Source organism: Aythya fuligula, chromosome 1 (genome assembly GCF_009819795.1).
Source record: "Aythya fuligula isolate bAytFul2 chromosome 1, bAytFul2.pri, whole genome shotgun sequence".
Lineage (NCBI taxonomy): Eukaryota > Metazoa > Chordata > Aves > Anseriformes > Anatidae > Aythya > Aythya fuligula.
The window spans coordinates 192,270,677-192,284,622 of record NC_045559.1 but is presented as its reverse complement, the minus strand read 5'-3'; the positions used below and the strand labels follow the sequence as shown (position 1 = coordinate 192,284,622).

The 13,946-nt window shown below is 39.7% G+C and overlaps 1 protein-coding gene across 1 annotated transcript; it reads right to left on the bottom strand.

Moving 5' to 3' along the window:
• Positions 1 to 6,712: 6,712 nt before the first annotated feature.
• Positions 6,713 to 13,216, bottom strand: LOC116493125 (stromelysin-1-like). The gene is made up of 10 exons (XM_032194271.1): positions 13,112 to 13,216; positions 12,730 to 12,974; positions 12,112 to 12,260; positions 11,869 to 12,000; positions 10,840 to 11,001; positions 10,090 to 10,300; positions 8,816 to 8,949; positions 8,109 to 8,268; positions 7,136 to 7,239; positions 6,713 to 6,945 (listed from the first exon to the last, which is right to left on the bottom strand). The coding sequence occupies exons 1-10, from the start codon at positions 13,214 to 13,216 to the stop codon at positions 6,836 to 6,838; spliced, it is 1,512 nt and encodes a 503-aa protein (XP_032050162.1). The 3' UTR covers positions 6,713 to 6,835.
• Between the last annotated feature and the right edge of the window lie 730 nt (positions 13,217 to 13,946).

Below are 13,946 nucleotides of genomic sequence, written 5' to 3'. Positions count from 1 at the left end.
TTTCTTTTTCACTTGCCTTTAGAAAAGTCTTCTTTGCAGTATGCCACTCACCTGTTTCACCTTTATATAGTACTCATTTGCTTTATAACGTTCTCCAGTCCTGACTCACTACTTCTCACAACTTTTAGTTAGCAACAGAATATATGCCAAACAGTTTTAACACAAAAAGATCGATTGTTGTCTTTCATCCGGTTCCACCCTTCTGGAGGTTTTGCAACATGGAAATATGATTAATGAGGAGATAACAGACCTGTATTTCTTTTTAATAGGATCATTACATTTCTTTTTAATAGGATTAAATTTCTTTTTAATAGGATCATTAATTTTTTAAGTATTGAAGTGTAGTTTTACTTTGTAAAAACCTAGGGCATAACTCTATAACATTTTCCATCCAATGTTCCTTTTGATTTTAACTGAGTGGTTAAATAAATAAATTCGGTTAAATAAATTAAATAAACATTAAATTAATATTAATATTAGATTATTAATATTAATATTAAAATAAATAAATAAATGTTGTTAAAGTGGTTAAATAAATAAATAAATAGAAATGGAACAAACAAAAAACCACACACAACATTCATAGAAAGTTACAGAACTTTAAACTTCAAATAGATTTTTTAATTTATTTGTTTGTTGTTATCCATACAGGAACAGGTACTTTTGTACTTTTGGAGATTATAATAGTGCCATCATCTTTCCCTTGGCATAGTCCTTCAAAATTAGCCGGTCAATGCTGTTACTCATGGTTTGCTGAAGTAGTGCTTTGTGCAGCTTTTCTTTGATACAATTCTCACCTGTGTTAAACATTCTTTTGTCTGCAGGAAAATGTGGAAGTCCCACAAAGAAATGAAAGAACTTTACTCAGCATAATCAAGTTACGCTCATAATAAAAATTGGGCTGAGGAATTTGTATGTCACTTTTCTACAGGAATTCCCAGCATTCTTGGAAAATTGCTTGATGACTTCATATTCCATAGTCTCTTTCTTATATACTGATTTTAAGGTTTAAAAAAGCACTCAGATTTTCTGACCTGAACTCTCAGGTGGTTTTGTCTTTCAAAGGAGGGGGTTCTCTCTGTGCCTGCTGTTGGTGGTAAGAACTGCTGAGATTCAACATTCGGTCTATCCCAGCATAGGTCCCCTTTAACAGCTACATGCCTCATCACACTTTCTATGCGCTATCACAAATGAGGACAAAGTAGAGGTGAGTTGGTAAAGATCATATGGGTGTTGAAGAGTACTATCTACCATCACTGGAGGCAGCCTACTCTGTCTGAGGCTTCTGTGTGGGCCTGACACAAGATTTAGGTGACAGCTGCCACACTGCAGGGCAGGTGGGATGTTGTATGTTCAGAGAAATAAGCCCCCCTTCCACAGAGCAGGTAGCAGAATAGAGCTATGGAAAGAGAGGTTATAAATAAATAGTGTGCTTGGGATATTTGCTGAAATTGTTGCCTGCTGAAGAGCATTGTGGAGAGCATTGTGGAGAACAGACTGCAAGATCTAAGCAGATGGAGCAGGGCCAGACCCCAGGAAAGTGGAGGGAAGAGGACATCTGGCAGGGCTCTGCAGGGGAAGCCTGGTCACTGAGGGTGGAATTCCTACCCTGTGAGCAGACATCTAATTTACATTAGGGGAAAAGTCTCCCTCCCTGGCCCTGGAAAGACTTGGACATGCTCAGACAACAACTCGGAACTGGGATGACTGAGCTGCTTTGAGAAGAGAACCACTTAAGGAGCTCATACAAGGAGCTTTTAATAATGGCTGTGCTTATGTAGTTCTGTTAGGTGTCTCACATTGAGTGGGTGAGATGAATCTGTAACTTCTGTGCAGTGTTCTCCTATGCTGTTAACACACCCACAATATCACTTGTAGAAATAGCTTCTAGCTATTTCACTGTAGCTTTCCAACTTTTCTCTCTTCCCATACAAAGCGCAATTTTTAACCAAGTGTTCAATGTGTCTATGTGTGTACAGTGTCTCCATGGGTTTAGAAGAAAGAAGTAACTTTCCAACCTGTAGGATTTGATACATTTTTCTCACTCATCTTTCTTTCTAATGGAAGGGCCATTAGAGAAGACAGAAACAATCAAGCAGGGTATTGATGGAATTTATACAGTTTTCTCATGAGCAGCTTTCTCAAATACTCACTTTTCTCACTGTTCTCTATTGCCCTCAAGAGATCAGTCACCTCCTCAGACATCTTGTGACCACCAAGAATATGTTTTATGAACAACATTCCTCAACAATCTCCTCTGAAGCTGTCTTTTGACAAGACTTCATCAAGAAGTAGTACAAGATGTAATGACAATCTCGTGTTCTGGCTTAAAGAAGTGAGTGTGAAAATTGTTATGTTCTCTTCCTTTTGACCCTTAAAAGAGCCTGGATAATCTCTTAAGATTGCCCTTATCTTTCCCTCTTCCAGAGTCAGTCTTCTGCCTTGGATGGTTCTGACCAGCCTCTGCCAGTGCTACTGCTGAGCAGTGCTTAACTCAGTGTCTTCTGCCTGGCTTTGCCTCAAACACTGTGCAGCCCCAAAAATATCATAAAGTGAGTGTGGGACCAACTTGTTTTTTATATTACAGTCATCTGTCTCTATCACAGTAATGCTGATTCACCAGCAGGGCTCCTCTTGTGCTGGTCAGCTTGCACACAGGTTACCCTGCCTCTCCAGTGCTGAGTATCCAGTGCCTCCTTGCAGCTTAATTCATCTTCATTTTCTCCATACTGGTAGCAGTGCTGTCTGTCTCTGTGAGTGGAGACTTGCTTTGTATGGAAAACCTGACAGGGAAGATCTTAAATCCCAGACACATAGAACAGCATTAGACATATATTTAGACATATATTAGACATCTCCTCCACAGCTAAAACAACAGTCTTGAAAATCTGGCCAGGAAGAGGAAATGCAGTTCTGCCATGGGAAGATCCTTCTCATAACATCTCCAAAGATTTCTGTGTGACATAATTTTTTCCCTTCCCCAAAAGCAACATATGACACTACACCTACTGTGATTAAATCAGTTTTCCAACCGTAGACTGAGTGCTTGTGAATGAACAGCTTTACATTTTGTCGGGAGTCCACTGCTTTGCTGTAGCATTTACAAGTGTCTGGTATATACAGCTGAAGTGCCAGGAGAGTAGGCATTCCCTAGATTGTTTTTGCCACCTGTTGTGATATTTTTGTGTCAGCACACATTGTTACAAACTAACACAGCTAAAATTCTGTAAAGACCTTATAAAACTGTCATTTAAGCCATTAAGAAGTTTTTCAATGTGTTTTGAAGTGCAAGAGAGTAGAGTGTGTCTGGAACAGATGTGCAGTGATGAATTTGAGAAGTGGTGTTTTTATATATATATTTTTGCAGACCCAGCCTCAGACTCCAGGGGAAGTCCATATTCTTAGGGAATCAGTTCTTAAAATTATGTCTATGGGCAAATTTCACCCACTGGTATCCAGGAGACCTTTAATTCCAGCAATCATTTATGAGTTATAATGAAATCATAGCAACAAGAAATTTTCACTTGCTCAACAAGTGTGGATAGGCAGATCCAGAACTCCTGTTTCTAAAACAATCTGAATTACTTATTATTATATCATTTCCAGGAATTTCCTTGCTTTTCCCAGACCAAAATAAGATTCTTTATTTGCCAAAATTTAAGACTTTAACAAAATGGAAATACAGATGGAAAATCCACAGTTAATAATACTCAGCAGTCCCTCTGTCAGGGTAAAAACCATGCCATGTTGTCTTGCATTTATGGTCCAGATCAGACCAAAACACAGGAAACTTTCTGGATTACCCTTCACAGCCAAGTAAATAATATTCTTTTTTCACATACTAGCAGTTTAAGCTGATTAACACCTGGAAGTGGGAGACGGCGTTTTAATTTCAGGTAGCTGTCTTACTGAGGTGATAACTAAGAAAAAGGACCAGTCTTGTGTTAAATAAATAAGTTTTAAACTACATATTATATTATATTATATTATATTATATTATATTATATTATATTATATATTTATTATAATGGCAATGGTGAGTCATTATTAACATCATTAACATCATCAATGTTCAGCCTCTCCATTGCTGAGATGTTCTTTTCGATTCCTCTTGCAACACTTCCACCACTCAGCAAACAAACAGGACCTAAAGGCCTGATTTCCACAGGTAGCCTTGACATAGAAGCAGGTATCTAGTTCGGATATAAAAGCGTGTAGGCACTTTTAAAATCAAAGGGATTTAACTCTACTCTTAATGTATAAGGAGCATTCACAAGTGCCCTGCCTCACCCTGAAGGCATCTTTTGTCCTTGGACTAAGTTCCTTCAGTATAGGCTGTGTACACAGCAAAAACTGTTGAGAAAGATACTGGGAGATGTTGAGGCAACACTAGCTTTACCATGTTTCTTCCCTGCCTGGATTTCTGCCAGGTGAGCTCACCAACTTCTCAGCCCATGACTTCAGCCTGGTACACCACAGCCTTTGAGGTAATGCTGAGCCGCTCGGTCCCTACAGGACTTCTAAACCAGTCTGAGATTCACAGCTTAGTTTCTCTCCTGCCTTGGTTTAGGGCAAGGTCCCATTTTAGCAAAGCTCACCTAGCAACCCACAATTCTTACACAATGAACAGAACATGTCAGACAAGAGGTTTTGAACAGTGGGAACTGGAAGACTTCATCAGTCATTCCCATCCCTTCTCATTGCCTTTTCTGATTTTACTAGAGAAAGAGGAACAGTTAAGAGGAGTCAGCTTCCTCATAAAATCACATCAGAGCAGTGTTATAGGAGATGGGATCAAATCCTTTCAAGGAGCAGATGGACATCAGCCAAGCTTTCTTACAGCCCAAGGGGTATATTAGTCACTGAGATATTTCTCCGCAGCAACATGTCTGTTTGGAAACAGCAGAGCTTAGAGCTATATTTAAGCAAGGCACCTATCATGGCTGCTCCCCAGCTACTGTACTGGTGCCCTAAGTGTTGTCTTTAAGACTCTAGATCCTCCCAAAGCTCCCAGCCAGGCTGGTGCACCACAAGTGAGCCTGGTGCCCAACCACGTGTATGCCTACAGAGCAAGTGCAGTTGGGTCATTTCTCCGCGGCCTACACTCCAGGCTGACTTGTGGGGTGCCAGCCCAGCTCAGGAGCTGTGGGGATGCAGCCATTTCCCCAGCTTCACAGCCTCAAGTCCAGCCAGGTGTGAATCAGGCTGTGCACTTGGCGCCAGCAAGGCCTGGAACAGTGAGGATCAGCCTTAGGCGTGGTGATCTCAGGAGCAGGGGAATCCCTCACACAAAGGCAGTGCTGAGCATCTTGCTGCAGTTCAAGATATTTTCAGAAACCTGGCCCTGAATTTCAGGTGATATTGTTATGCCCCAAGTTTTCAGATCCTCAACAACAGTCAATTGAGAGAGCTCAATGCTTCACCAAGCTGGGCTCTGAATATTTGATGCCTTTCCTCAGCAAGCCGGATTTTCACAACCCTCAGTTAGTGGTGCAGAGAAATCAGGTTGATCTGAAGGCTTTTTACTCCACATAGACTTGGGACAAGAAGGGACAATGTCATAGCTCTGTGCTGGCTTCTGGCTGGTGGATTGAACAGCCCAACACCTCACTAGTTTGGACTAGTGGAGGGAGGGTCATGAGTCTTTCTGCTGACTGAGGAGAAGTGAGTAAAGTCACAGTCTGGCTTTTCACTGCTTTGCATGTACATACACTGCAAAGGGATCACAGTACGTGTTCATGTGGGTTAGTGGCATGGCTTTGCCAAGGGAGCACATGTCATGACACGATGGGCCAAGTAGTAGGGGAGACTATGAGGAGGTTCACACTGCAACCCAAACATGATGGACAGAGGAAGTGTGTGTGCTTTTGTTTGTGTCTTGCCACTCTTCCTCTAGAGGAGTCATCGCCAGTGGTTACATGAAAATCCTGTTTTTTTCTTATCACTTTGACTTGTTTGCTGTGGGAAGTGGTTCTTGTCAGTGGTTCCTGTCTAGCATTGTGAGTTGGACAGTCAGCCCTGATGTCATTCCCATGACACGTTCACAGTTCAGTGTGGGTGATCTCCTGACTCCCTGGTGATTACCCTGTGACTGTACTTCCATTGCATCTCATTTGGCCTGCATGCTGTCTCTATCCCCAAACTGACTCCCCTCCAGTTGCTCTTGTCCTGCCATACCAACCTCCTAACTCTGCCCACCAAAACCACCTCACAGAGGAATCAAAACATGTGTCCCCTCAGGACATTGCCATGTTCCCCTTTTACCAACAGGGATACATCCTCTTTCCCAATGCCATGGGGTCAAGGCAGGTGAGGTCACAGCTACCATAAACCTTTCCAGTGCTACTATATAGGATCTCCTTCTGTAGGATCTGTTTCTACTTTTTTTTCCCACAACTTCCCTTAGTGTCTTTCTTTCCCCTTCTCTCTCTCAGGTCTTTTTTTCATTGCCACTCTAGACTGCTCAACTGCCTCTGATTCTCTTTAACTTCCCTGCTACAGGCACAGCACTACTAAAAACACTGCAGGGGTCCTGGGTTTACTGAGGCTTGCATTCAATACTGCCTTGTGCCTTGACACCACAGGATTGAACCAAAATACACAAATGATGCTATTCTCCAGCAAAATACTTTTATTACTCAAAAACAATTTGATTAATAAATAGTCGGAAAAAAATAAATTAAACCTGTACATTAAGTTTTACATTATTAATATTTTAAATTAGGTTTTTCAAAGGCCGTCATTTTAGAATCAGATGCACAGTAACAGCTGAATGATGTTGTCTATAGGAACACGAAAAAACGTTTCTGGGGCAAATGCAGCCCTGCACCATCATTTAATACTTCTTGCAATCAAACCAGCTATTGCTCTTCATTACACGGACAAGTTTCTTGGTCTTGACATCAAGCTCATACTGGTTTGATCCATGGAAAAAGTAGAAATGCCCTAGAATTAGATGGACACAACAATGGCAAATTAATATTTAAGTTCAGCATACATATTGACCTATACCTGGTATTTTCCTTGACAATTAAAAAAAAAATCATTTCAACACATATATTTGAAGCATATACTTTTTGTTTATATTAGCTGATGGTCTTCTATTTTGTTCTTAATTACATTTAAATGTATTTACCATTTTTCTGAAGGGCAGCATCAACAGTGTGGCCAATTCCTTGGAAGTCAGCTGCAATTTTTCTTGGATATCCCTTTTCCATTGACTGAGTATTTTCATCAAAACTGAATAAAGAAATTAATGAAAACAAGAAACAAGCATGTGATGTCAATGTTGAAACCAGGTGGAAATTTTACTAAATAAGCCTACTGAAAACCCAGTAACTATGAGCTGTATATAGAACTCAGTGAAATCTATAAATCCTGCCTGTGTGAATATTCACATCTTTACTGGACTATGCAAGGCTGTTTTCAGAATATTAGACTAAATATTTCAACTCTGTTCCCTGAGATTGATAATAGGGCTGGACAGGGTTCTTACTGAGTAATAAACTTAAGCATAGAGTAAATAGTTATTCAAATTGATTATTTCAGTTTGACAGTATTCAACCTAAAAAGTGACTCCATGAGTGTAATGTAAAGTTCTGGTGTATTAACACTGTTACAAGATAATATTATTACAATTCAATTATTAGGGTTAATAATACTGTTTAGCAGAACTGTTTCTTTAAGAAAACAATATTTTGATCTCTTTCCATAGCTTTCTTAATAGATTTTTCATTTAAAATTTTCAGAGTGCTGACCCTTAACAACTACAGATTTAGTGCATGACATGATGACAAAGTCTACTCACACTTTTTTTGTACTATTTCTTCTACTAATTTCATGTAATACTGCTTTACAATAATTACACAAAGCTCATTTGCTTGTGTCTCTTAATCACAAACTGGCAATAACAAATGGATATCTTTATCTTTTTCTTTACAAACTTTTTTTTTCTACAATAGAGTTGAGTAATTGCCTCTGAGTTTCAGATTTATATTGGCTAAGAAGGCTGACAAGAGGCCACAAATTTACTGTATAAATTCTAATATAACTTCACTTTTTAAAAGCTATTTTGATTCTCTCCTACACAAGAGAGAAACTGGCCTTACCTCCAGTACTTGTTGCCTACAAAGAAATAGGTCTTCTTGGTATTTTGGTCATGAACAGCTGCATCTATTTTCCCGACACTTCTGGGAAAACCTAGGTTCTGAATAGGCTTGGGGAATCCTGCCTCTATATTGTAGCCACTGACAGCCCAGTACTGGTTGTCTGTTGAGAAAAAGAGAAAATATTACTAAGTATTCCCGAAGAAGCTGACCTCCTTTTTATCAAAGTCCCAGAGTTTTCTGTGCATTCAAGTAGCACAGAAGTCCAGCTGAGAACGTCTTTTTAGGACACACATAATTTTGAATATTTCAGAGACTGGATATTGGATTTTCCATTTTTAATGTTCAGTATGGTATTATAAAACACAATAGCTAAAACTCAGCATGTTTTTAGGTGTGTGTGTCATCTTTTAAAATATATATGAATAGCAATGCATTCAATGAATTTTATCACAGCTTTGATCTCTCACTAAAAAGAGTAACATCACTAAAAAGAGTAACATCATATTGTGCAGGACTGCCATGAAGCAGCATTAACTAATGACATTAAGAGCATTTTGAAAATGAAAATGGGTTTAAATATTAAGAATATATGTTGTTATTATATTATTCCCATTATTCCGTCACATACACAGGTATAGACAAGCTAGCAGTACTACCATTACTTCACTTATTCATGAAAAGGACTGATGGAAATATAAGAGAAATACCTTTAAAAAAAATCACTCGATCCTTCTTGTCAATCTCATAAGCAGCATCAAAGCCAGCTGCCAGCGATGGCCAGAATGTGGAGATGGTGTCATGCTCTATCTCTGAGAAGTAGGGACTTTTACGCCAGACGTAGCTGATAGAAATGAAAACAGCAATGTTTCATTGTTCCAATTTCACTAGGAGATCAGTGGCACAGAAATATACTTAAAATCCCACGTCTGGTACTGAAGACAGTCCTGTATGGCAAAGCCATCACCCATTTTGGGATGCAGTGCTATACTTTGCCCTGCTCTCACATAGACATTTGTCCCTTACTTCTGCTTGTATTGATGTCACAGAATGGTTGAGGTTGGAAGACACCTCTGGAGGTCACATTGTCCAATACCCTTGTGCAAGCAGGACCACCTAGAGCCTCTTGCCCTGAGGACTGCTCCACTGATACCTTGATGGCTTGCCCATCAAAGTGTGATGCCTGTGGTAGTGCTGACCATTGAAGCTTTGTCTTCGCCATGTTCCATATGGGCTGGCACAGCTTTGTTCTTAAAATCAAGTTACTTACGAATACTCACTAGACATTCTTGAAGAATATGTCCAAACCCAAAATAAGGAGGAATTGCTCCTTGTTCCCCTTTCCTAAAATGTTTTTAAGCTACAATTCTTCATTACATGCTTTCGGAGGGGAATCAGACACACTTCATCAAAAGAAGTTTGTTCAATCGGAACACAATTGCCCACGCAAGAAGTGCGTGAAATGCTGGGCCTGACATGTCCTCTTTCTCCAAGGTGGTAGTGTACCACCTTGTTACAGCACTCAGTGTCAGAACATACCCAAAAAGACACCTCTAATGTCAAGGCTTATCTACAGGCTGTACTAGGCACTGGCTCAGTGTGGTCCCCTAGGTCAGAAAACCACTAAAGTCATCAACAGCACTTTCCACAGCTCCATGACCCAGATGTGGGTTGGCGTGATAAGGCTGTGGTTGCATATGAAGCAGCTGCAGGCTGAGGAGTGATGCTGGGATTATTCAGTCTTGTGCAATTATAACAGACCTGGGTGATGATGGATGATGGCTTAAAACATTTTACTCACCTGTCAATAAACCTTCTTACTCAGCTCTTGCTGGGCTAGTACAAATTTGCAAAGTTGCCTTAGTACTTTCAGAAATAAGTATCTTCCTTTGTAACCAAGGGAAGATAAGTTCCTTGAATTGAACTTTATGTTTTGCCTTTGTGAATCTCGGAAGAAGGTGTTGTTAGAAAAGAAATCACTTACCTGTCTTTGAAGAACAATATTTCCCCACGAAGAGTAGTGATAGCATCAAAAGCCAAATGAGGGTCACAGTCTGCTGGTCTTTTTGAGGGTGTCATTTCTGTTGGTTCTTCTCGGGGTGACATTTCTGTTGGTACTTCTGTAGGTGTCATTTCAGTTGGTTCTTGTGGGGGAAGCACTTCTGTTGGCAGTGCAGGAGACTCCCTGGGGGGTCCTTTGGGAAACAGATAAATGTGGAATTGGAAGATGAATTAGGGTTTCATGTTGCAGAAGTTCAGGATGTACACCACTGACCCAAATGTATAGGTTCTTTAAGGTTAAAGATATTAGCCTTAAATATATTAACCTGTTAAAATAGTCTCGTATGGTTTTGCCTCAACATGCTGTTGCTCTCTCAAAATGTATGTGCTCTGGAGTTAATGTAGAGCAAATACAATTTCCTAATGGCAGTTGTGCATATTTGCCCTTTTGTGGAAGGTAAGATAGTTTAATACTACAGTTATACGCTGTTCCTCCAGTAGCATTAGAGAAAAGCTCTTGGACTTTTTGATTTAGTGGCATGAACACAGCCCACAGATTCCATTTTTCAGCTGTTGACTTTTAGCCACAAAGAAACTGCGCAATTTACCCAAAATAATATCAGGAAATTAAATCTCAGCATCCTTTCTATAGTACTAAGATCAGTACTTTTCAGAATAAAATTTGTTATAAATGCTTATCTATTGTCCAATAAAAATGATACTTCTTGCTTACCGTAGAGGGCCTGAATGCCATCAATATCATCCTGAGGAAGTCTGAAGTTTCTCGTATCCTTGGCCATATATATAGGATACATCAAGGCACCAAAGACATTGGAATGGCCAAGACCCAGTGAGTGGCCCAATTCATGAGCAGCAACAAGAAATAAGTTGTATCCTAAAACAAAATTCCAGCACAGAGAATAAGCACTGAACAAGTATTCTTGCATGGCAGTGAGATACAAATTTTCATCTTCTCATTCATGACATATCATTCATGGTGTTAACAACACAGCAAAATTTAACTATGTCTGGGGTATGAGGTTCTCTGGCACCCTGGAAAAGAAATGAGTTTCCAGGGGAACTAATCTGGGAACACTGTTCATGCTGCAAAAATTTTCCTGCCAACAAAGAATCAAAGATTCTTTAATATTAATGTAGACTGAAAATTAGATGAGGACATTTTAATCATCTGGTCACATTTCAAATATCATAACACATGGAACACATCTGACAACTACTTCAGAAAGACCAGTATCACGTAGGCTCTGATATCCCCAGACATTGCTAGACACCAGAAATCTTCAATACTATCAACAAATTAAAGACCTTTTTGTTTTTCTTTTTTTCTTTTCATTTGCAGAATATTAAGATTTCCATCATTTTAAATAATCTTGTTTAAAAAAAAAGGGGGTGGGGGGGGGGGGGGGGGGGGGGAGGCAAGAGCTCACTATTACAACTTTTAGGGTCATTACCTGATGGTCCAAATTCCCTGCCTTACAATGTCATGATTACCCAATTTCTGGCTCATGCTAAACTAATTTGCTTTGTTAAAGCTGCAGTTGCAGCCTGTAGCTTATCTTCAGGGGACTATCATGACTGCAGCCCAGATCAGAATATGCAGAATCATTGTACTAAATTATGCTGACACTTTACACCTCAGCAAATACTGGAATTACTGACATGGTGTCTGTGACTTCACAGTGTCTTCAAGACAAATGCTGTCTAATAAAAAACAGACAAAACAATTTTTAAGGTTACTTACCATTATAGGTGGTAAATTTGGTCCAGTTTTCATCTTCGTCAAAATGAGCGTCTCCTCCTATCCCATTGCTGGGGGGGTAGGCATGAGCCAGAGTTCCTCCTGGACCATCAAAGGAATAGAAGTCACCATGAACTAAAAAGGAAAAAAAAAAAAAAAAGGAAAAAAAAAAACGAAAAATGCTTTTCATCGGCTCTGTAGGAAAAAGTAACAAATACTTATTCCTAGGACAGGAGGTCTCCTTACATCCAGCAGCAAAAGAGATCATTATATCTGCATCACCACTGTAGATCCTGGTGAATCTCAAAGGGGTTACACTGCTCCAGAGATCGAAGGCTTTTGCAATTGCTTCGTCCACATCAGCTTGCAGCATGTCTGGAGTGTAGTTCAAAATCCTGTAAAACAAGACAAAAGGAATTAAAAATAAAGCAGATCACAAGTGGCTAGTGATTATAGTATGGAGGTCAAATGTTTTAATCACTGGTTGTTATTATTTATAGGTCTGGTTGTTTATTTTCTCTTTATCTGCTTACATAATAGAGGAAGTTTTTGAAGGTATCATCTCTTTCAGAAATCCTAACATAGATATTCTCAGTTGTAACCCTCTTATCCACTGATTCTGTTATTTAATATGCTTTTAACAAACTGATGTAGATTACTGTTCTGGTCTCTTTTATCACTGTTTGGAAACCTAAAGCAAAAGATCTAAATGCTCACCACATTCTTGGCCCTGTCATCCTGAATGGGGCTTTTGTGAGGATAAATACAGGAGCAAATAGTAAAGAACCTGCTGGCATCACTTCTGCCTGGCAGCCACAAAGCTTCCCAGTGGTGTACAGAGAAACATGCTTTAGTATGCGTTACCGATATGTTATATCTTCTTTCTTCCACCTAGGGTTCCGTGGGAAGGTGCTGTATGAATGAACGTCTGGTATCCCACATCTGGGCTGCTTCATCATGTCCATTGTCTTACGATTCAGCTCCCCAGTCACCTCCAGCCCAAAGAATGACTGCATTTCTCGGATTTTGTCAGCCATATGATTGGGGTTCTTTGATTTAAAGAGAGAGTGTTTCTCTTCTTTAAAATCATAAAAGTTTTCCAGATATTTCTGATAGGGAAGGAAAAGCAACAATTTAGAGCATAAATATTTCTTTTCAACAGGAGAGCATTGTTAGTAAAATATTCCTCATCACTTTATTAATTTTCTCAATAAATTGTTCTCTGTATTTTGTCTATAGGCTTTACCTGAGCAAATTGCATATCTTCTTTTTCCTTTTCTGGAGCCACAGGGAAAGCATAAGAACATGCAATATGCAGTAACCCGAGGAAAGCAAGGATCTTCATTTTCATCTTTGCCTCTCTGTCCTATGAGCCCTTATAGAAGACCTCTCAATCACTTCTGTCCAAGGCTCACTAGTGTTTCTCTATTTATATCAGTTGCCTGCTTGCTAAAGTCAACAGCTGCATGACTCAGTTAATAACATCCTCTGATTTCCCACAGAAACACGGAAAACAGATTTAGTTTTAGAAGCAGGCTAACACATGACCGTTTACCTTCCCCGAAAACCCCTGATTTTGCAATCATATTGCTGGACATTATTCTTTTATCCCTTGGCTCCCAAAACCCAATAATATTTCAAACTTGTGAGTATCTAACTTTATAATTGGTCACCGACAAAAAATCACCTAATTTTTCAGAGGTGCTAAGGGGACCTGGCTCTTTGTGAGAGACAACAGTCTGTAATTCATTATAGCACATGAACAGAGACTTCCAGAAACTGGCCTCACTTTTCTCAGTGTGGCACCTGTGCAGGACCTCAGTATGTCAGGGATGATCCCCTTCCTTTAGCCCATCTTTTCCTGAAAATGTTAGTGATATAACTGATTATAAAAATGATCCATTTATTTCTCCTCTTGAACAGCCCTAGCATCTCAGCACAGCTACAGCTATACTGCTGCCTGGCCCATGTAATTACAGACTTGTGGCCATGTCCCCTTGTTGCCATGTCCCCTTGTTCTCCCATACTCATCCCAGGCAATCCACACACCACCGTGCAAGGGTTTCAGTAGAGAAGCCCAG